At 41.7% G+C, this 27,096-nt stretch overlaps 1 protein-coding gene across 1 annotated transcript in view; it reads left to right on the forward strand.

The window, feature by feature from the left end:
- ATP8B2 (ATPase phospholipid transporting 8B2) overlaps positions 1–27,096 on the forward strand; it is a gene marked incomplete in the record, with an annotated part of 2,601,455 nt that overhangs the window by 943,353 nt on the left and 1,631,006 nt on the right. Inside the window, 1 exon segment of the mRNA XM_044080643.1 lies at positions 23,083–23,155. Within this exon segment, the coding sequence (XP_043936578.1) occupies positions 23,083–23,155 (73 nt within the window).

Consider the following 27,096-nt stretch of genomic DNA (forward strand, 5'->3'; position numbering starts at 1 on the left):
ACAGAGTACCTGACTCTCACAAATTTCTCTTTAAAATCCCACTGCGGATCCAGAGACCATTTCCCAGGGACTTAAGGCTTCTACAGCCCAAAACCCTTCCCCTTCGGACAGGGATTCTAGGGCTCTAGACAGATGAGGGTAAGAAGGTTTATACCTCTGCAAGTCTTGCCATCAGGGCTTTAAATTGCCAGTTTCACATGTTGAAGTACCAGCAGCATATTATTGATCTAATTAAGCAAAAAATGTTGATTCCTGATTGTGCAGAAAAAAAGGACTTACAAGACTTGATGCATTCTGCAAACCAAGTTGGTAAACATAATTTGCAGTGTGGTTTTGATGCCTTAGAAGCATCTTGCAGGTCTGCTGTCACTGGGTCTGTTCTAAGATGGCATGTTTGGCTGAAAGAACAAATGTTGCCAGACCATGTCAAGGCAAAATTACTTGATGCTCCATTAAACCAAGAATGTTTGTTTGGCTCTAAAGCAGAAGTGGTTCCTAAAAAGATGGAGGAAAAAGCAAAATCCATGCAAACTGTTAAAGATTTCGTACAGGTACAGCCACCTAGATTCAGTAGGCACTGGCCTTCAAAAAACTGGTCCTTTCCAGTCCCTTCCACACCTTCTCAGCCCAAGCCCAGTGACAACAGACCAGAAAGACTGCAGTCTCAGGGTATGCGCAGATCTAAACAGTGGAGTGCTCTCTCCTCAAAAACTGGGAGTGGTAAGCCACCCCACTATGGAAAAAGTTCATAATGACTTGTCCTTAATCCTTCCCAGACATGCCCAAGTACTTGCACCCCAGGAGGAAAACTTGCCCTGCATGAAAAAAACTGGGAGTATATTACTCGGGACCGATGGGACTTAAACATTGTATCCCAGGGATACAGATTCTATTTCCACTCTCTGTCAACCCCAAGCAGATTGCCAAACCAGTGGACAGAGGCCCAAAAGCAAGTACTTTCTCTTCTCAGTATCAGGGCTGTTCAACCTGTGCCAACAGAGCAAAGGGGACAGGGTTTCTTCTCCAGGCTGTTCCTGGTGCCCAGGCAAGAGAAATCTTGGCGCCCTATTCTGGATCTGTCATCCCTAAACACCTTTCTGGTGGTACCAGAATTCAAAAGGCTTATGTTCCAGCAGCTCCTTCCTATGCTAGCCCAAGGACTCCTGGCTAGTCACCCAAGACTTAAAAGAAACTTATCTGCACATCCGCCATAAGGGAATCTTGCAGGAAATGTCTACGTTTCAGGGCAGGCTCTATGCACTATCAGTTCTCTGCACTTCCCTTTGGCTTGTCTACTATGCCCAGGGTATTCACAAAGTGCCTAGCTCCAGCCATTGCTTACTGCAGTTAGAGAAATATTCAAATGTACCCATACTTGGATGATTGTCTGATTCAGGCGAACAATCAGGAATTGCTACTTCAGCACCTGATGTTTGTAAAGAGACTCCTAACTTCTCTGGGGTATACCATCAACGAAAAGAAATCACATCTGGTGCCCAGCTAAAAGATTGTATTCCTGGGAGCAGGCTTGAACACAACTTCCCAGATGGCATTCCTCACTCCAGAAAAGCAGGTTTATTTGACAACTTATTTCAAACTACTGGCCTCCCAAACCTAGGTATCTGCAAGAAAAATACTGCAAGCCCTAGGGTTCATGGCCTCATGTATTCTACTGATTCCATAGGCAAGACTGCATATGAGGAAACCTCAGTGGTACTTAGTGTCTCGTATCAACATTCCCAGGACCTGGAAACAGTGATTCCTATCATTACTTGCCTAAAGACAGAGTTCCTTTGGTGGGCAGAGGCTTGCAACCACATCAAGGGACTCCCGTTTTCAAACCCCCCCCCCAGCCCCCCCCCCCCATCCAAACTCTGACAGTAGATGCATGGGGGGCTCACATAGCAGGCAAATACATTAAAGGCAAATGGAGCCCAGGACAAATTCACCTGCACATCAATCAAAAAGAAATGTTAGCTGTACAGAATGCATTGACAGCCTTCAAATACCTTATCCTGCCAGGGCAACTCCTGATAGACAGACAACACCACAGTTATGTCGTACATAAACAAGCAGGGGGGAACTTACTCCTACCCACTCTGCAGGTTAGCCATGGCTCTGTGGAACACAGCCTTAAGCAACCAAGTGCACCTGCAAGCTCTATTCCTACCAGGCAAACAAAATTAACTGGCAGACGACTTGAGCAGAAATCTAATGGACCCACACGAGTGGAAACTGGAACCAAACTCATTCAAACTTCTAATATACACAGGTGGGGACACTAGTGGTGAACCTCTTTGCACCCCCCCAAAGCCATTAACTAAAATTTTGCACCAGAATTCCCCACAGCCATGCTTGGAAAGTGGATGCCCTATCCTTCACATTGGAAAACCTCTCATTCTATGCCTTTCCCCCTCTGCCTCTCCTTCCAAAAGTACTCCTCAAGATCAACCAGGACAGGCCAAGGACAATCCTTATTGCACCAGACTGGCCACGCCAGCACTGGTACCCACTCCTACGCAGTCTGACAGTGGTGCCACCCTGGCACCTATATCAGACCCCCTCTCTGCTATCCCTGCAGGAGGGACAGATTTTGCATCCTCAGCTGCAAACCCTGAACCTGGCAGCCTGACTTGTTACCTGAATACATCACCAGCAACCCTCAGCAAACAGGTGCTGGATGTTATCTTTGAGGACAGGAGACCCAGTACTAGGAAATCCTATTCAGAAAAGTGGAATAGATACTGTTCTTGGAGCCAGTCTCAAGGGAAGGACACAGCCGTGCCCTCCTTGCCTCAAATCCTAGATTACCTAGCAGAGCTGCTCCACAAAGGCCTATCCTTCTCATCAGTTAAGATTCATGCCTCTGCCATCTCAAGCTCATTACAATACTGAGCCACCCCTCTTCTCTCACCCTCTGATCAAACAGATCCTGAGAGGAGCTAACAATTTAAGACCCTCAAGGAGAGCTCCCACTCCTGCCTTGGGACCTTAACTTTGTACTAGAGAAGCTCACACTTCCCCTTTTGAGCCTGCTGCTACAGCAGAGTTAAAATTCCTCTCTTGGAAAACAGCCTTACTGCTAGCCATCACTTCAGCAAGAAGAGTATCTGAGTTACAGGCTTTTATGCTGTGGAACCCTTCATTATCTTCCATGCGGACAGGGTTTCCCCTCAGGACTAACCCATATTTTATGCCCAAGGTGGTATCCAGTGTAGCTTTAAACCAATCCATCCATTTGCCAACCTTTTTTCCTAATTCTCAGAGTAAAGGGGAAAGGATCCTGCACTCCTTGGACATGCACAGACAGCTCAGGTTCTACCTTGACAGGACTAAACCTTTCAGAAAATCTGACCAGCTGCTAGTCAGCTTTGCTACAGGGGCAGAGGGCAAGGCCATTTCAAAACAAACATTTTCTAAATGGATAGCGCACTGCATCTATTTCTGCTACAAACACCATTGAAAACCTAACCAACAGGGGATCAGGCCTCATTCCACTAGGGCTACCTCAACCTTTACAGCTTTTCTCAGGGGAGTCCCTACCAGGAACATCCTGGAAGCTGCAACCTGGAGTTCTGTACAGACCTTCACCAAGCAATTACCACTTGCCTATCTTTTCTAAATCCAGAGCTGGATTTGCCACAGCAGTCTTACAAGGCTTGCTAGCCAGCCCTACTACTACTTGACTGCCTCCACCCTTCCTCAGCTTTGGGAATCAACCCAAGTGTGATGACTGCAACAGTGAAACACGCAGAACATAGTACAAATGCTCTTCATGTTTCACTGTTGCAGTCATTACATTTGGGTTATCTGCTTGCAGTAGCCCGCAGTCAGCCTGATTAAAAAAAAGTCTTGGGTCCTGCGTCGGTTGCTGTACCTTCTTCCATGACGTCAGGTCGTCAGGGGTATAAAATATGCAGCCGACACCATTACATCAGTCTTTCTTGCTGTGCGGTGCCCAAAACTGAAGTAGTTTGCAAGTGCCGGTCGGCCAACTCCTGAAATTTTTGTTTTCGAGTTTCAGAACTGAAGTCTTCAACTAAAGCCAAGTACCCTGTTGGGAAACTTCTTAATAATTGCATTACTTGTGGAAAGCAAATACCTCACAAAGAGTTTCATTCGTACTGTATTCCTTGCCTAGACCCTGGCCACGATGTACCTTGCTGTCGGTTTTGTGCTTTATTTAATCAGCGCACTGTCCGTCGTCTGTATATTTTTACCTCTAAATATTTCGGCTTTCGGTTTAATTATCCGGAAATGTCAGTTAGCCATCCGACTGCCGGGGTTCCAATAAAACGCAAAGATAAAGACAGAGACAGGCCGCCGAGGTCCAAAGCTGCTGACGACGCTTCTCCTAAGCCAGTCGCCAGTTCGCCGATACTCAGTGAGGCGCTTTCGCAGCCCCTGATACCCGCTACTTCTGACTCGCAGGCCTCTACTGAGACCCGTTCGGAGTCTGGTATGCAGCGAGATGCTTCAACTGTGGAACCTGCAGATGTCTCTACCTTGGATGGGTCGGGAGCCGCTGTGCAGGCACCGGCTTCTGAGGGTGTATTCAGGCCTATGGACTTTCATATTAAACCGATGCCTCCTTCTTCATTTAGGCCAAAATATCGAACCATGCCTAAGAAACCGACACTCAGACCGCTGCCTAAAAAACAAATGATAAGAATAGCTGAAGATCTTATAACTCTAATCAGGGGAAGCCAACCTCCCGCTTCTGAGAAACCTAGGACTGAAGTTGTTTATGAATCTTCTGACCAGGATTCTTATTTTTCTGATTCTTCTGATCTGGATTTGCCCTTATCTACTTATGAGGATTTTGATGCAGAGGACTCTATTCCCTCTGCTTCCCCTCCAGAGGATTTTTCTTTTGGTGAGACCTTACATACTCTAAGGGAGCATTTCCACTGGGAAAGCCAGGATTTTTCTGATTCTGATAAATATACAGACCCAACTGATATTGCCAACATCCTGGCAGATAGGTTCAGTGCTAACTTTACCCCCCTCTCACCCCCTAAAGAGCCCATCTCTATACCGGAAGAATGCAAAGTTCCTGTAATCACGGCTGCACAGGTAAAAACCACACACTCCAAAGCCAAGAACCACAGCATCCATGGGACCAGACAACATCCCGGGCTACGTTCTACACGAACCACAGAACGAACTGGCACCCCACCTAAGTACCATGTTCAATCATAGCCTCACCTCAGGCTTTGTGCCTGCTGAATGGCGCACAGCAACGGTTATCCCACTCCACAAGGGGGGAGCCACCACGGACCCTGGGAACTACCACCCCATTAGCCTGACGAGCCTGGTCTGCAAGGCCATGGAACATATCATCATGGAACTTATAAACAAAGACATTGGTAATCTCCAAACTCTGGATCCCACCCAGTTCGGGTTTGTAAAATGCAGATCATGTCCCCTAAACCTGATAGACTTCTTTGAAGCAGTCACCAAAGCCGTAGACAAGGGTAAGGTGGTTCACACAGCCTATCTAGATCTTGCCAAAGCTTTTGACACCATCCCCCACTCTAGAATTATAGATAAACTCACTAAACTAGGTATAAATCCCTATGTCACAAGATGGGTTGCCAACTGGCTCACTGACAGAACCCACACTGTGAAAGTAGCAGACTCCAAATCCGACTTCAGACCAGTGACAAGTGGAGTACCACAGGGTTCAGTCCTGGGTCCTCTCCTGTTTGGTATCTACTTCTCTGAAGTGCAGGCTAACACAGAAGGTCTTTGGCTAATGAAGTTCGCAGATGACTGCAAACTATGAGCCATAATCGAAACTCCTAACTATGTGGACATCCTACAAAAGGGCCTCACTGAGACAGATGCCTTGTGTCAAAGCCATGGCCTCAAGCTCAATGCCAAAAAGTGCATTTTCATCCCCTTTGGTAAAAACTCTGTACCCATGAAATACAACATAGGCGGTAGTATACTTAACACCGAAAGTGTGATAAGAGACCTTGGGACACAGGTGGACAGTAGTCTCTCCTTTGATAATCACATCACCACAGTAGTCGGGAAATCCTTCTATGTGATGCACCTCATCACAAAAGGTTTCTCATCCAGAAAAAAAGAGATCATTGTTCCCCTCTGCTCATCACTCATTAGACACATTATAGAGTGCAATGCCCCTTTTGGTATGCATCTCACAAGACATCTACAACAACTGGAAAGGCCGCAGAAATACCTCACAAAGAGGATTACCAGCCTCAAACAGATGCCCACGCTGACTGTCTCAAAAAACTCCAGCTTTACTCCGTCGCATATCGCGTACTCAGAGGTGATCTCTGCCTAACATGCAAAGCTATGTCAAACCCAGAGCTGTTAGACATGCTCCACTTAAAGAAATCCCAATCACTCCAAGCTACACGCTCTAGGGACCTAAACCTTGTCACCACAATAAACAGAACATGCCGGAGGGATAGATTCCTGTCCCAGAGACTTCCCATACTCTGGAATAAACTACCTATCTATATCAAACAAAGCTCCTCATTAGCACTCTTCAAGAAAAATCTTGATGATTGGATGGGAAATAGGAAATTCACCCCGGGGATCACCTCTGTGGCTCTGCTCAACAGTGGCACAGGAAAATAATTTTCTTGGGTGGCAAAAGCCAGGGTACCTTTTTGACTGGGCTTGTATAGGCCCCAGGGCCGATAGCCTGGTACCTAACTATGAACCTATTCAAAAAAGAGGCTTTCTTACTCCTGCCTCAGCATAGGCCTTTAGCTATACCTCCTGTACTAGACATTGTTGATTATGCCTTTTCAGATGCTCCCAGAAAAGCTGACAGATATTACAGGGTTCCTGATTCACACAAGTTCCTTTTTAAAAATCCTATTGCGGATCCAGAGACTTTCACAGGGACCCAAGGGCATTAAGGCTTCTACTACTAAAAATCCTACCCCCTCTGATAGAGACTCCAGGTTGCTGGATAGATGGGGTAAGGTGGTTTACACTTCTGCTACCTTGGTCATTAGGGCTTTAAACTGCCAGTTTCATATGTTAAAGTATCAAGAACATGTTATTGGATTGCTTAAACAGAAAATGATTCCTGACTCTGCTGAAAATAAAGAATTACAGGATGAACAGGTTGGAAAACATACTTTGCAATGTGGATTTGATTCATTAGAGGCTTCTTACAGGGTTATTGTTACTGGGTCTGTGCTCAGAAGGCATGCTTGGCTTAAGGAGCAATCTTTGCCTGATCATGTTAAAGCTAAATTGTTGGATGCTCCCCTAAATCAGGACCGCCTGTTTGGCAACAAGGCTGAGGACGTTCTTAAAAAGATGGAAGATAAAGCTAAATCTATGCAAACTGTTAAAGATTTCTTACAAGTTCAGCCTCCTAGATTTAGTAGGCACTGGCCCTCTGAGAATTGGTCCTTTCCAAGCCCCTTAAAAAGGCATTGCAGAAACCCCAGGTTTCAGTCCCAAGGGGGACACAAGACTAAGTAGTTGGGGGTTTCCGCACCCAAATCTGGGAGTAGTAAGACCCCCCATGGAAGACTGTCTCAATGACTTGCTTTTAAAACTTCCAAGAAGTTCCCAACTGAATGCTCCTTTAGGCAGAAAGATTGGTCTGCAGGCCAAAAGGAACTCATTACCCTGGAGAAATGGGTTTTAAATATAGTTTCCCAAGGATACAGATTTCATTTCCACACGTTAGCAACACCATGTGGGTACCAGATCTACCCTCACATCAGTGGGCAGAGGCCCAAAATCAAGTACTCTCTCTCTTAAACATGGGGGCTATTCAGTTGGTATCAGAAGAGGAAAAGGGGCAAGGTTTCTATTTGAGACCTTTCCTGGTACCCAGAAAAGGCAATACATGGCGTCCTATCTTGGACCTTTCTACTCTAAACACCTTTCTGGCGATTCCAAAATTCAAGATGCTGACTCTTCACGAGCTGCTTCCTATGCTAGGCAAAGATGCATGGTTGGCAACACTAGATTTAAAAGAAGCATACCTGCACATCCCTATCAGGGAGTCTTGCAGAAGATACCTACGCTTCAAAGCAGGCTACATGCACTATCAGTTCTCTGCACTGCCCTTTGGCTTATCTACTGCGCCCAGAGTATTCACAAAGTGCCTAGCTTCAGTCATTGCATTTTGCAGGCAAAGAAATATTCAAATATACCCATACCTGGACGTTTGTCTAATTCAGGCAGAAAGCCAGGACATTCTTTTGAATCATCTGGCCTTTGTTCAAAGGGTACTGACTTGTCTGGGGTTCACCATAAACAAAAAGAAATCACACCTGGTACCCTGTCAACAAAGTATATTCCTGGGAGCAAGCTTGAATACAACTTCCCAGCTGGCTTTCCTCACGCCAGAGAAACTGATTTGACAACCTATTTCAAACAAGTGGCCACAAAAACCCAGCTTATCTGCAAGGCAAATACTGCAAGACTTGGGGTTCATGGCCTCCTGCATTCTTCTAATTCCATATGCAAGGCTGCATATGAGGAAACTACAATGGTATCTCAAAAGCCTATGGTGTCAACATTCACAGGTTCTAGAAGCAATGATTTCTATCATACCTTGCCTATGCCTAGAGTTCCTTTGGTGGGCAGAGGCCTACCACCAAAACAGGGGAATATCATTCACATTACTCCCTGCCGCCCAAATCTTAACAGACGCATCAGACTATGCATGGGGGGCTCACCTGGCAGGGAAGTGCATTCAGGGCAAATGGAACCCTAGTCAAATGCACCTGCACATAAATCAAAAGGAAATGTTAGCTGTACAGAATGACAGCCTTCAAGGACCACATTCTTCCAGGACAACTACTGGTAAAGACGGACAACACCACTGTCATGTGGCACAGGGGGTACACATTCTTACCCCCTCTGCAGACTAGCCATGGCATTGTGGAACACAGCCTTGAGCTTCCAAGTGAATCTACAAGCTCAATTCCTGACAGGAAAACTAAATACACTGGCAGACAGACTTAGCAGAAACCTCATGGACCCACATGAGTGGATACTGGAACTAAGGATTTTCAACATGTTGACAAGCAAATGGGGGGAGCCCAGGTATAGACCTGTTTTCCTCCCCCCAGAACCATCAGCTGGGCAAATTTTGTGCAAGGATTCCCCACAAGCTAGCTTAAAAAGTGGATGCTCTATCCTTCAGCTAGAAAAAAAAAACAGTTTATGCCTTTCCTTCTCTGCCTCTGCTCTCCAAGGTACTGCTAAAGATCAAACAGGACAAGCCAAGGACAACACTGGTACCCACTCTTACGCAGTGTGTCATGCTTGGCTCCATTGCACCTGCCTCAGACTCCTCTGTTGTCTCAGCAGGATAACCAGATTCTGCTCTCTCAGCTGCAAACCCTGAACCTACCAGCCTGGCTAATTACCTACTCTTTCCTTTACCATCCCGCAGTAAATCAGTGATGGATATCATTTCAGAGGCAAGAAGGCCTAGTACTAGAAAATCTTATGCTGCAAAATGGAAAAGATTTTGTGCCTGGAACCAATCTCAAGGAATGAACGCAGCAATGCCCAATTTACCTCATATTCTACAATACTTGACTGAGATGCAGCATAAGAGCTTGTCCTTTTCTTTCATCAAAATTTATGCCTCAGCCATTTCAGCTCATTATGGCACAGAGCCTCACCTCTTCTCTCACCCACTGCTCAAGCATTTCCTCAGAGGTGCCAAAAATTTAAGGCCACCCAGGAGAGCTCCAAATCCAGCCTGGGATCTTGTCTTGGAGAAACTCACTCTTCCTCCTTTCGAGCAAGCTACTACTGCAGATTTAAAATTTCTTTCCTGGAAAACAGCTTTCCTTTTAGCAATCACTTCTGCAAGAAGGGTATCTGAATTACAGGCCCTTATGGCAATGGAACCTTTCATCATCTTTCATGCGGACAGGGTGTCCCTCAGAACCAATCCTTCCTTCATGCCCAAGGTGGTATCCAGTATGGCTCTTAATCAGTCCATTCATTTGCCTACCTTCTTACCTAACCCGCAGAACAAAGGGGAACAGATACTGCACTCTTTAGATGTGCACAGACAGCGTAGATTCTTCTTGGACAGGAGTAAACCTCAGAGGAAATCTGAACAACTGCTTGTGGCATTTGCTGCAGGGACAGAGGGGAAAGCTATTTCAAAACAAACCATTTCAAAATGGATAGGCCACTGCATTCATTTCTTCTATAAGCACCATGGTAAACTTATCCCACAGGGCATCAGACCCCATTCAACCTGGAATGCATCTACCTCAACAGCCTTTCTCAGGGGGCATCCCTACTAGGGACATCCTAGAAGCTGCTACCTGGAGTTCTGTACATACTTTCACCAAGCATTATCATTTGCCAATTTTCTCTAAATCCAGAGCTGGTTTTGCCACTGCAGTCTTGCAGGGTCTTATAGCTGGTCCTAATTCTATTTAAATTCCTCCTCCCAACCTTAGCTTTGGGAATCTATCCACCCAAATGTAATGACTGCAACAGTGAAACACGAAGAACATAGTATAGTTGTGTACACTTACCATAAATGTAGATGTTAGAGTGTATTCACTGTTGCAGTCCTGGTTACCCTACCTCCAGCCCCCTTTTTTCTTTTGGCTATATCTCTACTCACACTATGCTCAAAAAGCTTTTTGGTGTATTTGCTTTTTTGTTGGAGGTATATCCATGTATTTATAGATTTAATTGCTTCCCATTAGGGGGGCACCTGACATCTGGGGCAAGAAAAACTGATGTAATGGCATCGGCTGCATGTTTTATACCCCTGACAGCCTGATGTCATGGAAGAAGGGACAACAACTGACGCAGGATCCAAAACTTTGTTAATCAGGCCGACTGAAGGCTACTGCAAGCAGATAACCCAAATGTAATGACTGCAACAGTGAATACACTCGAACATCTACATTCATGGTAAGTGTACACAACTGTACGTTGTATACATGTACCATATATATAGATGTTAGAGTGTATTCACTGTTGCAGTCCTAGTTACCCTCCCTCCAGCTGCCTGTCTTTCTATACTTTCTACCTATCCTCTTTTTTTTTTGCCCATATCTTATGGAAATGGTATTTACTTTTTACGGGAGGTGTCCCCCACCATTTGATTGCTTCCTATTTTGGGGGCTCTTGACATCTGGGGCAAGAAAAACTTATGTAATGGCGTCGGCTGCATGTTTAATACCCCTGATGACCTGACGTCATGGATGAGCAGCAGCATCTGAAGCAGAAATCCCAAGACTCTGGTATTCGGGCTGACTGAGGGCTACCTGCAGGCAGATAAACCCAAGTATGATGACTGCAACAGTGAATACACTCTAACATCTACATTTATGGTAAGTGTACACAGCTGTACTTTCTGAGGAATATTCTCCCATGAGCCACCCAAGAATCAGATAGCTTGGGACACAGTCCCATCAGTGAGAATAAAGGTGAGATTGACAATATCACATAAAGAATTTATGTACTTACCGTAATGTTCCATGTGTGTTGTCCATCTCTACCTTTATTCTCATAATCCGCCCTCCATACAGCCCCTGCTGGGAAGACCGAGTGGCACTAATTGGATATTATAGGACTCTATAGACTCAGAAATATTTTCTATTAAGCCATGAAGGCTGTACCTCTAATATGAGTTATTGGGGCAAACAAGATCTGAGGGAGTTAGGGAAGGGCATTGTGGGTAAGGTTGAATGCTCACAAGCTTTGCTGAAGGCCTTGAGCTTTTGTAAAAGGCTGAGACGGATCTGATGGATCGGATCCAACCCATCAGTGAGAATAAAGGTTGAGATGGACAGCACCAATGGAACATTATGGTAAGTACATTTTTTTTTTTTTTTTTGCATCTGTGTGAATCTGTCCAACTGTATTATTTTTTATTTCTACTGTTAATGAAACTCTGGTGTTTATTGTACTTAGATATTTACTATTCTCATGTTTTCTGTTTTATTATTAAATATTTTTATACCTTTCGTTGTGGTTGGTCTTTTAGAGAACATTTTTAATATCTTGGAGTGCTTATGCTTATATTAGTGATGCCTTGGCCACTCCGAAAAGCCTTACTGCTTTGGTTACACACTACCATTTATATTGGTATTGATTTTACTCAGTATAATTTAGATATCCTTTTAAGAGCCTTAGAGTGGCTGACTGGTTCATAGGTTCATAAGTGTTTACTAGGCTGACGACCACAAGGGCCTTTTATAAGCTTAGCCATGCATCTCAAATTTCTGACAAGTTCTGATACCCTTGATAAGTGTAAGCAGGTGCTGGTAGATGAAACATTTACAAGCTAGGACCTGGGAGATGAACCATTTACAGGATGCCTGTGTCCATTAGAGACATAGGTGCCAAACCAGGCATGAAATTCCTGTTCCCCATGCAGTTGTCCAAGTTGTACTTGAATTGGGTTAGGGAGCAACTCTGCTTCGTATGGATCGGGAGCCTATTCCAGAGACATGGTAATCTCTGGGATACATACTTGTCTCTCCAGCAGGTCCTAGTTATATCAAAGGCAGATTTTCAGTCTTCTGGGAATTACAGTAAACTTAGCAAAGTCAAAATTGCTCTCTGTGCAGAGCAATAGAGTTCATAGGAGCGCAACTGAATACAATCACACAAGTAGTGTCATTGTCCCCACGACATGTAATTTCTCTGAGACAAGTTCAGGTATTACTGGATATGCCCATTCCACCTGCAAAGCTAATTTTGAGAGCTCTGGGATCTGTCAGCTGCCATACTCCTAGTACCACTAGCAGGGTTCTTCATGAGAGTGCTACAATGGACTCTAGCCATTCAATGGTCCATTCTGTACAAATCACTATCTGTTACTGTCAGAGTAACACCAATTTTCAAGCGTTACCTCCAGTGGTGTATTCTGTCAAACGACCTGCACCTGGGCAGGCCTTTTTCTCTTTCTCCTTCGCTGGCCACAGTGACCATGGATGCTTCCCTGTTGGGGGTGGGGGGCATTATCAAGGAAAGTTGGTCCAAGGCATGTGGTCCCTGACAGAGACCAAGTTGCACATCAACATCCTAGAGGTGAGAGCAGTCCTCCTGATGTTGCAAGCCTTTCATGACGGTCTCCCTTTGGGAATGATACCAAGTCATACAGACAACATGTCAGTAATCTGGTACATCAGCAAGTGGGGGAAACCCATCCATACTCTGTGCAGAGAGGCCATGAGAGTGTGGAAATGGGTGTTCTCTTCAGACTGATTTCTCATTACAATGCACATTCCTGTGGAGACCAGCATATTGACGGACAGACTAAGCAGATCTGTCTTGAGTCCTCATAAGTGGGCCCTGAACCAGTCAGTGGTGAACCAAATATTTAGCCAATGGGGCCAACCTTGCTGTGATCTCTCTGCCTTCCCCCTGAACAAATGCAGCAAGTACTTTGGTCTGATCCCCCAAATGGGGAGTCACTGAGGGATGCTTTAGTCCATGATTGGCCTCTGGGTCTCCTGTATGATTACCCACCAATACCTCTAATTCCCCAAGTCCTACAGAAAGCCAGTGGGTTGAAGAGCACACTAATCCTCATTACCCCACCCCCTGGCCTCATCAGGTATGGTTCCCTTTCTTACGGTCTCAGAGCAAATATCCCCCATAGATACTGGATCCCAGTCAGGATCTAATTTCCCATCCATTATAACATCAACGTTCCAATCTTAGAGCCCTATGATTAACTGCTTGGTTTCTCCACTTCCACTGATTCTAAGAAAACCCAGGCTGGCTTCACCTCTCTGAGAGATTATTTTTTGCTTCCCAGAAGCCATTCACAAAGAAGGTTTATAAGAGCAAATGGAAGAGATTTTCAATCTGAGCATCGAAACAGAATATCGATCCCTTTTCAGCTCCTGATTCAGCTATACTTCTGTTTGAGTCTGCTTTTTCAAGATGGTGCCAGTTTCTCTCATAAAATTACAACTGGCAGCAATTGCAAATTTTGATGTAGGGAAATATTCTAATTGTTAGTACTCACATTCAGCATCCAAACTACTTAAGGTTTTTATAAAAGGGGTTTTCTTACTTAGGCCTCCAGTAAAAGATCCTTCTCATTAGGACCTCACCATTGTCCTTCAAGGTCTCACTCAAAAACCCTTTGAACCTGCTGACTCCTGTAACATGATGTTTCTGTCTTGGAAAACCATTTTTCTTGTGGCCATTACTTCAGCCAAAAGTGTCTGAGCCACAAGCTCTGTCATCTAAACCAACTTGTATCACCTTCTTCAAAGACTAGGTCTCTTTAAGAACGAATTCTACACTTATGCCTAAAGTTGCCACAGAGTCTAATATTAATCAGTCCATTCACCTACCAGTCTTCTTTCCCAATCATTCTAACAAGTGAGAGTATGTTACATTTGTTTGATGTTCATAAGCAGTTGCATTTCTATCTGCACAGGACAAAGGAGTATAGAAAATTTGAGCAACTATTTACATCTTTTTCACCTTATCGACTAATCCAGGCACTGTCAAAATCCCACTAGCAAAATAGATTACTGATTGTATTTCTACTGTTTGTTGAAAGGCATGTAGATACCCCGTCCTCCAAAAGCTTATTCTGCTAGGTCAGTGTCCACTTCATCAGCCTTTTCAGCTAGGACCTTGATGAAATCTGTGCAGCAGCAATTTGGTCCAAGTCCCATACATTTGTTTCTGATTATAAATTGGATATTGTCTCCAAAAACAGAGCATCTTCGCAGTGCTCTGGCATATCCTTCCATGAGGACCACCCGAGATTTTTGTAGCTGGGGACTCTGACCCATCATTGAGAAAATCATATATTAGTTAATGGAAAAGATTTGTAGTTGTTGCCAGGACATGGACCAACACCTTTTCAGGGCTAGTGTTTATGTGGTTCTGCATTATTTGTAATGGGTACAATGCTCTGGCCTGTATTACTTAATCTAGTAAGGTTCATATGTTGGCATTTTAGCAAGTCTTCCCATGGATCCCATTTTCAATGCAGTGTCATGTGAAAATGTTTTTGTATCAAGCCTCTGGAATCGTAATTTTGTGTTGGAAAAACTAACTCTTGCTCCATTTGAACCAGTTTATCAGGCTGACTTAAGGTTATTAACCTAGAAAACAGTGTTGCTGATTTCTCTAACCTCTGCAAGAAAAGAATCTGAAGTGCAAGCTCTTGGGTCAGTCTTCTCATTTCCCAAAATAACAAGTTTCCATGATAACTAATCCTTCATTTGTGCCTAAAATGATATCTGAGTTTACTTTGAGCCAGGCTATCCATCTCCCTGTCCTCTTTTCAGACAACAGAAAGAAATGAGAAAGGATACGCCATACTTTAGACATCCACAGACAACTCTAGTATTATCCTGACAGAACAAAATATATTAGGATCTCTGTTATGTTGTTAATTTCTTGTGATGGTATGAAAAAAAGGATATCCTGTGTATATGAGGTAGTGCCATCTGTGCCAGGGAGAGTAGGGTAGTGCTTATGTAATATATGCCAGCATAACTAGCTGGAGTTTTGTAAAGAATTTTATGTCATTTGATTATCACACTAATTTGTACAGATGTTTGTGTTAAAAATGTATTTGTAAAGTTACTTGTGTTAAAAATGCATCAATAGTGGGCCCTGCTGGATGGAAAAGAGATGTACATGTATGTCAGGAAATATTACAAGTGATTAAATGTGTATGTTTTAACAGAGAATTCTGGAATGAAATAGGTTATTTTCAGTCCAGCTAATTTTGAAAAATAGGTTGAAAATTAAATGGGTTGGTTTAGGCTATAAAGATTTTATCTTACAGGTCTGATTGCAGCCAGAGACAAAAATGTCTGGGAAAACCAGGACTAGGAATCTTGCTGTATTGTCCTTAGGGGTCAACTAATTGCTACCCTGGAAGGGTGGAAATTTTAGAAATTGTTTTATAGCTTTCAGATGCTGCAACAGATCTTAGCAAAGCTCTGGGTGTGTATTGCATCAGAGCCAGGTGACCAGATGTGATGTCATTCTATAACCAGTACTGAAAAGACTTTTTAGATACTAGTGAGAGATATTCCAGAACTCTTGCAGTAGCACTTTGTTTTTCGGAACATGGCAGGAAAGATTTCTGACAGATATCTCACACAGCCTCACACCTCATCCTGCCTTGCTGTAGTAAGCAACTCAACACATCATCTTCCCTTGCTTTAGTAAGTAACCAGGGAACAGTAATTAAGTCAGTCAGGAAAATATAGTGAGATTAGTTAAGTATTGTTTTTCTGCATCTATGTGAATCTATCCAACTGTTATTTTTTTATATCTCATGTGACTGAAACTCTGGTGATTATTGTAACTAGATATTCATTATTCTCATGTTTTCCGTTTTATTATTGATTATTAAATCTTTTTATACCTTTCATTGTGGCTGGTCTTAAACGTCTTGAGAGTACGCAAGGCTTCTTTTAGTGACATTGTGGCAGCTTCTGAAAGACTTGCTTCATTGGTCAAACTCTGCCATTTGTTTTAGTATTGATTTTACTCAATATAATTGGGTACCCTTGTAAGAGCCATAGAGTAGCTGACTGGTGGCAGTGTAATTACCTTAAAGTCTGGGCAGAGGGGGCACAGTTGGTAGATCTGTGCCAGCCTTTCCTGTGTGTGTGTGTGTGTGTGTGTGTGTGTGTGTGTGTGTGTGTGTGTGTGTGTGTATAAATCAAATATCCAAGTGTGTGTGTGTCAGCTACTTGGAGCAGGGACACAGAGCTCCAAAGTGGTCAGTGTGGAGTCTTTTTTGGGGCCTGGAGAGAGACAGAGTCCAACCCCAGGACTGGAGTGTGCTGTTAAGAGAATTTGTGCTTGGTGCAGACAGCTGCATCTGAAAATACTGTGTGTATCCATTTTTGCTCCAAGTGGCCGTCTCTCACCAGTGTCAGTGGTGAGGATTGAGCTCCTTGATTACTGGCCCAGAGTAGGGACCATCACAACCTGTGCCAAAGCTGACTATTTCCAAGTGGTTGTCTCATGAAGTTACCTTTTTGTTATACTCACCGCAATAAGGCAATTCCTGACCGGGTCAATGCTCATTCTACCAAGGCCTTGGCTTCATCTGTGGCTTTTTGAAAAGGGTTGGATTCTAGGAGTATTCTAGAAGCAATAACTTGGTCCTTCTCCACATCTAGGACTAACTTTGGTGGGACCATTCTCTAGGGTCTCCTGGATGCTTATCCTTCCTCCTCCTAGTCAGTTTAAGCGGTGGTAGTTACAAATACAGCTAAAGCTACTGCAGCAGTGATCATAATAATGAATTTAATACAATTGTATAAGTAAATTTACCGTAACAATAGATGTTTGAATGATAACAGCTGCAGTAACCGCTCCCTCCAGCCATTCCCCTTATTTTTTTATGTTTCTGTTGCCAGGTTTAGGGTCTGCATTTTCGCTTTACTAGTTTTAACCTTTTCCAGGGCTTTAGCCTTCCTCTTTCTGTTGGCAGGGAAGCTGTGAAAGGTTTTGCACCCAGATCACTCTTTCTTTATCTCAATTTGATACGAGTAATAGTTTGGGTGAGTGGAAGGTGCCCTTAAAGCTTTTGAAGCTGGCTGTTTACTGTGCAGGATGCAAAACATACAGGTTCCTCCTTCATTGAGTTTTATCTAAGCTATGGTAGTCTACCCAAATAACTTGGTCTACTGCAGCAGTGACTTAATTTTGAGCATAGTACAGTTGTGTAAGTAAATTTTGACATAACGGTAGATGTTCTGATAGGTGACTGTATCTCAGTACCTGTCCCGTAGCATTTTTCCTTTCATGTCTGTTGCCTCCATTTTTGGGGTAAGAAAGCTCTGAAGCTTTTGGTTCACTCATTGCTTTTTAATGGGGCTTTGCATGAGCTCCTGGTAGCTAAAACTTGTGGAACATTCTTTTAAGCTTTGAAAGGCTGGCCAGGTTGGTCATATCATTGTCAAGATATAACCATATAGCTTAGGCTACTGCAACAGTGACCTATTAGAACATGTACTGTTATGGAAAGTTTATTTACGTAACTGTGCTTTCTGATTTATTGTGGTCTTGTTTTCGGATATTTCATTCACATTTCTTTATCTTCCTCCTCCTGACTAGAGGTAGGGTTTACTCTGGCAAAAGCGTCCTGGACTTGTGGCTATCCATTTCTCAGCTACTGTTGTAGCATAATGGTTATAAGGCATCCAGAATGGAAATCCAGAGGGTCTTTGTTCAAGTCCTGTTTTGAAAGAACCACTTTTTTAGTGTTGTGCTCCTTAGCTTTGCTCACGGCATCTATAGCAGCTTGAGTCTAAGGTCAGAGTTTGTCGAATCAGTCTGTTCTCATTCATTGTCTTATTTTTGTATTTTGTTGGGTGGAGTGGAGAATGGTTTTCCTGCACTTAATAATGTAGTGTTCCACAGTGAGCTTTGGATGTGAATAATAAAAGATCTGTAGACTAGCCTACCAACTTGTTAAAAATTAAATATTTAAAATGTATATAAATGCAAGGTGTGCATTTGCACTTCCTCTGTCTCATTGGTGTGTGTGCATGTGTGTCTATTTCTTTTGGACAGAATTTTCCTAGTCCTACAATACATCATATTTTGTCTGTCATGTGAGCTAGCCCCCTACATACTAAATTTATTTATTTTTTCTATTTCTTATGGCTGCTAAGTATTTCCCATTTACTTTGATGTGCTGTTTTTATTGTCTGCATTTGTAATGGGTAGTGCTTTGAGGTATGTAATAACGTTTTGGTAAAGTCAGTTCCATCTATAATAGTGCAGTGAGCATTTGTTTTGTTAGTTTTATAGGCTATTTTTTTTTTCTTTTTAGCTAATTTATTTTTAGATAATGTAGTGTAGTTAAATCAGGTTTATTGTGTCACTAATGCAATTTTTCTGAATTGCTAGTTGAGGTTGGTCTGTGTTTTCATTTTTTATTTCTACTGTGAAGGAATTTTAGGTGGTTGATTTAGGTTGGCAGTCTTATTTTTGAGTGGTTGTATATTTCTATTTTTGTTTGGTTTCCACTGTGTGAAGTTTTTTCTCTTTTTAGTGAATGGGAGAATGTCCTTTTTAATTTCAGTTTTAAGGTAAGAATTGGTGTTGGTATATCTGTTTTGTGTGAATTGGTGTGTGTGTGTGTGTGTGTGTGTGTGTTTGTGCATGTATATCTGTGCAAATATATAATTATACAGAGTTTTGTGTGTGTATGTTTGTGCACATACAAAAATTGAAGAGAAAGAAAGCACAACAAAAAAGAATACCATCTGAAAAAAAGACAGCTGTAAACCTCCCTTGATAAGGGTGTCACGGGAGATACTCGGATTAACTTTTAAGACTGTACAGTTGCTCGATCTCTCACACATGTGAATGCAGCATCTTTAAAGAATAATTAGCATATTGCTTATTATCCTTTTATGAGAAGAGGTTTGTAGTTGTGTGTGTGTATGTGGCTATACATCATTTTGTCGATCACACTTTGTGCGATTTACATCTGTGTGAAAGTGCCGTTTCGTTCGCCGTTGTAAGGTTCGACATTGTGATGCAGATCACACTATAGTGGGGATCGGGAAGTGTACCCTTTCCCTCACTATAGTGCGATCCTGGAGTTTGTATATTTAAGTAGCAGGGGGTGGTGGGTGGGCTTGCCCCCCCTGCAAACACGTTTTTACTGTGCAAGTCACAGTAGTACTGTTCCCGGAAGTGTGGTGAATGTTCGAATTATGTCAAATTCGAACATTCACCACTTCGGAGTTAGACTTTGTGTTCAGCATTATAAATTTTGCGCTTTTGTTTTGAATTAGTAGCAATTCGCCATTGTTTAATTCAGTGAAATAATAGTAAACCGTTTATGTACAGTGGATATAAAAAGTTTACACACCCCTGTTAAAATGCCAGGTTTTTCTGATATAAAAAAATGAGACTACAATAAATCATTTCAGAACTTTTCACACTTTAATGTGACCTATAACCTGTATAATTCAATTGAAAAACAAATCTGTTAGGGAAAAAAAAAATAAAGTACAATACTCTGGTTGCATAAGTGTGCCCACTCTTAAACTAATACTTTGTTGTGTGTGCACACCCTTAAACTAATACGTTGTTGAAGCACCTTTTGATTTAATTACAGCATTCAGTCTTCTTGGGTACACTCCTGCCATCAATTAAAGAGAACTCAACGCCTCGCCAGTACGGTGTGCCCGGCCAAACCACGAATCAATAAAACACCAGAGGCCAGCATGTGCAGCTAATAAATCTTTTATTGAAAAGTAACTATTAATTAGGCATGAAATGCCACAAAACACATTATAAGTTCAAACCGGTTTCGGCTTTTCAGACTTCCTCAGTGAAAAAAGCATTTGTCATGCACAAAAAACTCATGAATATTTATACATACCACCAACCAATGGAGAAATGGTAAAGTCCAACCCTTAGGCTGGTTTGTCAATGCTATTTATATATTAATATATAACCATAGGTATCGTCATCAGAAAAGTGTAAACATATTACAAACAATATGAAAAAATATAGAAGGTAACATGTATTATGAATAATATACATAAACCATGATCCACAAAGATAAAAATATAAATTATATACATGAAAAGTAATCAACAAAAATGGAAATGGACTGTCAGTAGTATACTATACTGGGGACATACTGTGAAAAAACCACAAAGTCCCCAGTGACATGAAAATAAGTATAATGTAATACCTTTAACGAATCATCCACAAAAATAAGAATATTGTACATTAAAAATAATCTACAGAATAGAAAGATATTATCAACAGTATGTTATCAGGACATGCTGTGGGCAATTCACAAAGTCCCCAGTACCATGAATGGTATAATTAGGGTAACTTATATAGATGCCCTTATCAAGTCATGGTGCACCATATCAGTATTTATAATATGTATCTATACATTAACTATAAATGACTGTGTTGGATGTAAAAATCAACTAGATTGAACACACAAAAATTTGGAATAGACTGGTATATAGACCCGTTTTATAACAAAAATTCACCACCTGTGCTGGCAATAATGTGTTCATAAACACGAAATGGAGAAAAGTTCTGTGATATGTAGCTGGACAATGTAGCCTATAATAATGTAAAAATATACAACATAGACTATGTCATTTGTTTGATTGGATTCATGGTTAATAAACCAATCTGATCCATATCATACTTGGGAAAATGTCTCTAAGATTATTTCAAATTCTTCCCAATCATACCACATCTATAAGCTGGTTCCAGCATTTACAATCCATCCCAATTATAAGTGGTCATTAAGGCCAGGGGGGAAAAAAGAGCCCCAAGGTAAATGATCCAATATTTTTCTTTGTGGTTCAAAATACTATGCCACCCCTGTTGGTTGCTCCTGTCCCCAGTAATTTTGTCTATGATCATAAACATGAATTTGCATTATTGTGTTTTAAGGTGTGTCGATACAGAGCATTTGTCTCTTTTTTTATTCCTGATGTCACTTTTATGTTCCCCCATCCTAACTCTCAGTGAACGTGATGTCTGTCCTACATAGAATGCTGAACATTGACATGTTGCCAAATATATAACCCAACTACTACTGCAATTGCCAAAAACTCTATGATCATATACTCTACGTAAATTGTTTTAATTTACTTATTTGATTACAGGATCCACAGTGGCCACATGGAAAAGTGCCCAAAAGTTGGTCTCCAGACATTGTCATCTGTTTATAGATGGCACCCCCACTTTATGCTTGTAATGTGAGAACAAGGCTCCTAAAGTTTTACCCCATCTGTAGGAAAACTGACATTTGGGGCCCAAAAGATTCCTTAGTTGGTCGTTGGCTAATAATATGTTCCAGTTGTCATCAAGAATGCTTCTGATAACTTTATGGTTTCTGCCATATGTAGTAACAGACCTTAATGAAGACCCCTGTCCTGTCGGTTGATGTTTTTTGTATTCCAGTAGCGTATTTCTATCCTGATTATCAGACCATGTACTAGCTGACATTGTCAAATTGGTGATATCCCCTTTCCAAAAATCTGTTTTGGAGATCCAATTTGGCTTCCTCAAAATCCCTCTTGGATGAACTAATACTTTTAATCCTCAAAAATTGGGATTTCGGTATGTTGCGGATGGTTTGGCGCAGTTGCGTACTAGATGCGTGGAGTAGGGTGTTATATTGTGGGTATTTCGTGAAGGTCTTGGTACTCAAGGTGTGATCATTGTTCCTATAGACTGTCACATCCAGAAAGTCAGTGGTGTTAGAATTGTGTGTTATGGTAAATTGTATACCCCAAATATTACCATTTAGATATTCCACAAACTCCTGCAAATATGTGGGATTTGCACGCCACACCATCCAACAATCATCTAGGTATCTACACCAGATATCAATTTCCACCATGTATATGTTATGAAGTGGGTTATATATCAAGCATTCTTCAAAGTGTGCATCAGCTAGAAAGATGAAGATTAAGAGAAATGTCACCTTTCAACATGACCGTGACTGATTGCCAAGTCAAGATATGCTATGCTTATTGACTTCTGATAGACTCCTGCCCAAGAAGACTGAATGCTGTAATTAAACCAAAGGTGCTTCAACAAAGTATTAGTTTAAGGGTGTGCACACACAACAAAGTACTAGTTTAAGGGTGTGCACACTTCCAGCATATTGTAGGTTTTTATTTTTTTATATTTTTCCCCTAACAGATTTGTTGTTTTTCAATTGAATTGTACAGGTTATAGGTCACACACATTAAAGGTGGTAAAAGATTTGAAATGATTTATTGTGGTCTCATTTTTTTATATCACAAAAACCTGGCATTTTAACAGGGGTGTGTAAACTTTTTATCTCCACTTTAGATATGTAGAGCATAATGATGTTTACACACATCAGTAATGATGTATACACCCATATGTGAAACTTTAGTACAGTTTTAAACATTTATTTTCTTAAAGTAAAACAGTTAATATATATTTGTTGTTGGTGGCATTTTAATTCTTTTAGCAGATTTAAACCATTCACTTTCCTCTTTAATACTGTGATCTGTTTTTAACTTTCATACTGACGTGAAGTGTTTGGTTTGGTATGGTCTGAAACATTTTTGGCATTCTGTTTTGTTTTTGCAGACTCCAGAATGAAAAATGGATGAATGTACGTGTTGGTGACATTATCAAACTTGAAAACAATCAATTTGTAGCAGTAAGTATTTATTTTATTTTGTTTATGGTGTAGTGTTACTGTAGTGGACCAATTTCAGGAGTAGTCAATACAATTGCAATGTAAGCGATGGCTAAGAATAGGCAAAACAAAAATATACACTGGAAAAAAGAGGCTATGTACAATATTTGCAACAGTGGTTTTATTAATATGATATGATGACAGAGTTTGTGGAAGGAATTTGAGGAATTAAGAAGGGGCAAGGGTGAAACATGTTAGGCTGTGTCCCATCTGAGAGCACCTGCATTGGACTTGCTTGAGGGTATGCATTTTGAATTGAATTTATATGGAATAAGAGAATGTGTGTTTTAGGGGATTTGTAAGAGATTTATTGAGTTTTGGTGCAAGTGTAGAAAGCATGGTCTGTGCAGTGTAGTTTTCTTTTTGGAGTCTGCATGCTAGTAGTACTTGCCTTTATCATCTAAACAGACGTTTTGCAAAATGGATGCTTTCAAAAATGAGCATTCGATAAAAACAATTGGCAGTTCACTTTGTCAAACACATGAATAGTCGAAAAATTGAATATCTATGTGCTTATATGTACAAATGAATAAAATACTCCTGTATAAACATTTCTCACTAGGACAGCTGAAGTAAATATTTATGGATACAAAGAAAATACAATATGTTCATCATACTGATCTCTGCTGCATTAGCTTTAGATATACGAGTTATATCCCGCAAGAATATAACTATTTGGATGGCTTCCAATGCTTCAGGGCACATTCCATGTTCCCAAACTGTCAAGCAGCTCAAGCTGAACTGACTAAGAGACACGTGCGGGTGTGAAGCTGAAGATTATGCACCTCTGAGTCTTTTGAGGATCGATGGTTGGTTTGTGCTTTACTTTGCTGGGCAGAAGTTCCCTTTAAGGGGGGAAAAAACTTCCTTTTTTCTTTTGTTGAAGATTTATTACTTTCCTCTTCAAGGATGTTATCTTAAAGCTAGGAGTGTTACTTTTAAATAGAACACTTGTTTTTTTTTCTGTCAGTTTAAAAGAAGTGTAAATAACTGCAAATGTTTTTTTCTGTAGAGAAATTGTTTATTTTTCTTTTGTAATGCTGGTATAGCATTTTAAAGTGCTTTTTACTGTATTTTTTCAGTCAAAAATAACTTTTGTGGACTGGTAGTGATTACTGGCAGTTGCAGCTCCTCTTTCCTGGGAAAGAGGCACCATTTTCAGCTTGACCATGCAGTCGACTACCAGTCCCATGGTTGGTCCTTCTAACCACACAAAGAAGTAATTAATTAAACAGCCTTTGCCACCATGGCAGGCTAGCATTTAGCCTCAGCCATAGGTGGGTGACTCTGCTGTGACCATTTGTTATACCTCAGACCACTTATCTTTTACCCTGGATCCCTGTGGTGTAGTACCTAAAGCCACTATGGAGCCACATCCTCTGTGGTTGTTGGGGTCCCCTCAGTGGGCAGAGGAGAGATACTCTTATCGGTCCTGAGAGAGGGAATAGGGAAGATTTCCCTGTTGTCTCAGAATGCTGTGCCTATACCTGGGAACGCAGCTGCCACCATTAGTAAGAAGGTTGGCCCCATTTTTGTATCAAAAAGAGATAGAAAACCAACCATGTGTCTACACCTCCTCAAATTTCTTTTGATAGGAGTAGTTGACTGGGTCTGGTTTAGGGTTTAATTCAGGCTGTTGATACTTCTTGTAAAGAAGTTTCTGGTAAAGGAAAGAGGCATCCCTCTTTTCCTTAAGAGATTCAAGATTCTAAATCTGAACAAGGAAGATGCAGGGACGGATACAGGGTTTTTCCTCAGATTTCTGATTCAGAGTCTGAGGAGAGCTCAATTTCTGATTCTCCCTGTGGGAGTTTCTCTTTCTCTGAGACTATTGCTGGAATGTGTCAGTGTTTTTAGTGGGAGAAGACTAAGGTTTCTCAGTCCGTCAGAAAATACTATGATTTGTTACAGAAGGATTTTTCAAAACCTACACCCATTCCTCCTGTTCTTTGTGCTTTAGGGAATGTGTATGTTACTGCCTGCAAAGGCAGATAAGACATACAAAGTTCCTCAGTCTTTTAAATTTTTGTACAGTATTCTCAAACCTGACCCAGCAGCTATGGCTTTGGTTGATCCCATTGCTGCAAACCACTTAGTTAATTCCAATCCTACTATTTCTGATAAGGATGAGAAAGTTATTAATAGGTCATTGCTGGAACCTGTGTTCTGAGAGACTGCTTTCCAATCTATCTACAAATATACAGAGCTGAGTATATGTTTTTGGTTTTAGAGTTTGTGCTGTTGTTTTTTGTCCCACCCTCCCTATTTTTGACTTGTAGTTTAAATTTGGTGGTTTTTGCAGTTGCCTGCCCCATTGTAGATTTGATCTGAGACACTCCCCCAGTCCCATCTCTTTACCACATTCTACCTAATAAACTCTTTCTGCACTTGCTTTTAGTCCTTTTTAATTTAATTGCATTTTTTAAACTGTGTTTGGTCTAATATTGCTACATACTCAAGTGTGCTAGCTTGCACTGCATGTGAATTGTTTTTACTACTTTTCTGTAAAAAAAAAAAAAAAAAAACTTTAAGCCTGTTTATTACCTTTCCTGTATCCAGGACTGTATGTAAGCTTCTGAGCCCCCCAAGCCTTTCTGTGTTGGAGGGAAGCCTACTAGGTTATCAGTGGGAGTGGTAAGCACTAGGTAACCTGCCTACCACATAAGGAGTGGTTCTGGCCCAGAAATTGTAGTTATTGACCGTTTGGGCAATTTTTTCTATCAACTTTCTGATTTGAAAGCCTGCATTTGCACTTGTTTCTGTCCTGTAACTCGTCTAGTACAGATACAGATTCTTAGTTTTAGCACTTAAATTTGCTTATTCGTGCTCAGCACTTGTTCAGAACTTGTAAGCACTAAATAAGTTACTAATTACTATAGCACTCAACCTTCCTTATTACCTAGAGGAAAACAGTTTTTGTATTTTTCTCACTTGCTTAGAGGAAAACAGCTCTTGTACTCACTTTCCTCACTTATCTAGAGGAAAATAGTTTTTTATTTGGGCATGTCCAATGGTCAGCTCCCAGTGTTCTCTCCTATCTGTCTATATGTATCTGGGCATCTTGAGGCAATGTAGAAATTGCCTCATGTACACAGACAACCCTCTCCTCCTACCACCCAACACTACAACCTGTGAGAGATGCACTTATCTAGCCAAACTGGAGGTAAAGCTCTCTCCAACCAAGACTGAACTTGACAGTCATGAGGAGAAGGAAAACATTTGCACCACACCACACTCATCACATAGTCTCACTAAATCTACACCACCAAAATCCACACATAGTAACACAAAAACATTCGCGGAGGCTCTCTATAATCTGTCTAAGCAACAGAGACCTCCAAAGCAGAAACGCAAGCAACCTCCATCCCCCAACACAACCCAAATAACACATTGCCACTCAACCACAGCTAATAAGGCAAAACAACGTACCCAACACACTAGTCATAGGTGACTCTATAGTCAGGCACACGGATGTCCCACTCATCAGGCTAAACAAGGAGAAGGTTACTGTCGGGTGCCAGGATCCACCACATAACCCACACACTTGGGTCACACAACAACAAGTAAAAATATGACTCTGTCATTGTCCATGTTGGTGTGAATGACCTGAGACGTACCTCCCTGGACTACATGAAAAGAGACATGGAAGAGCTCTCCAATCTTGTAGCCCAGACAGGTATGACCCTAGCCCTGAGTAGCATTCTACCATCACCCAGAATGATACTGCAGTACAATGACAAATGATTGAATTCAACAATTGACTAAGCTTCTGGTGTCATTCTAAGGGGATACAGTATCTGTCTGCTTGGGATGACATGGTCGACAGACCACGATGCTTTGCCGCAGATGGCCTGCACCTGTCGCCACTGGGATTCCGGATATTGGCTAAGGCTCTTGCTGCC

The sequence above is a fragment of the Protopterus annectens genome, chromosome 8.part0 (genome assembly GCF_019279795.1).
Source record: "Protopterus annectens isolate FY-2018-M chromosome 8.part0, PAN1.0, whole genome shotgun sequence".
NCBI lineage: Eukaryota > Metazoa > Chordata > Ceratodontiformes > Protopteridae > Protopterus > Protopterus annectens.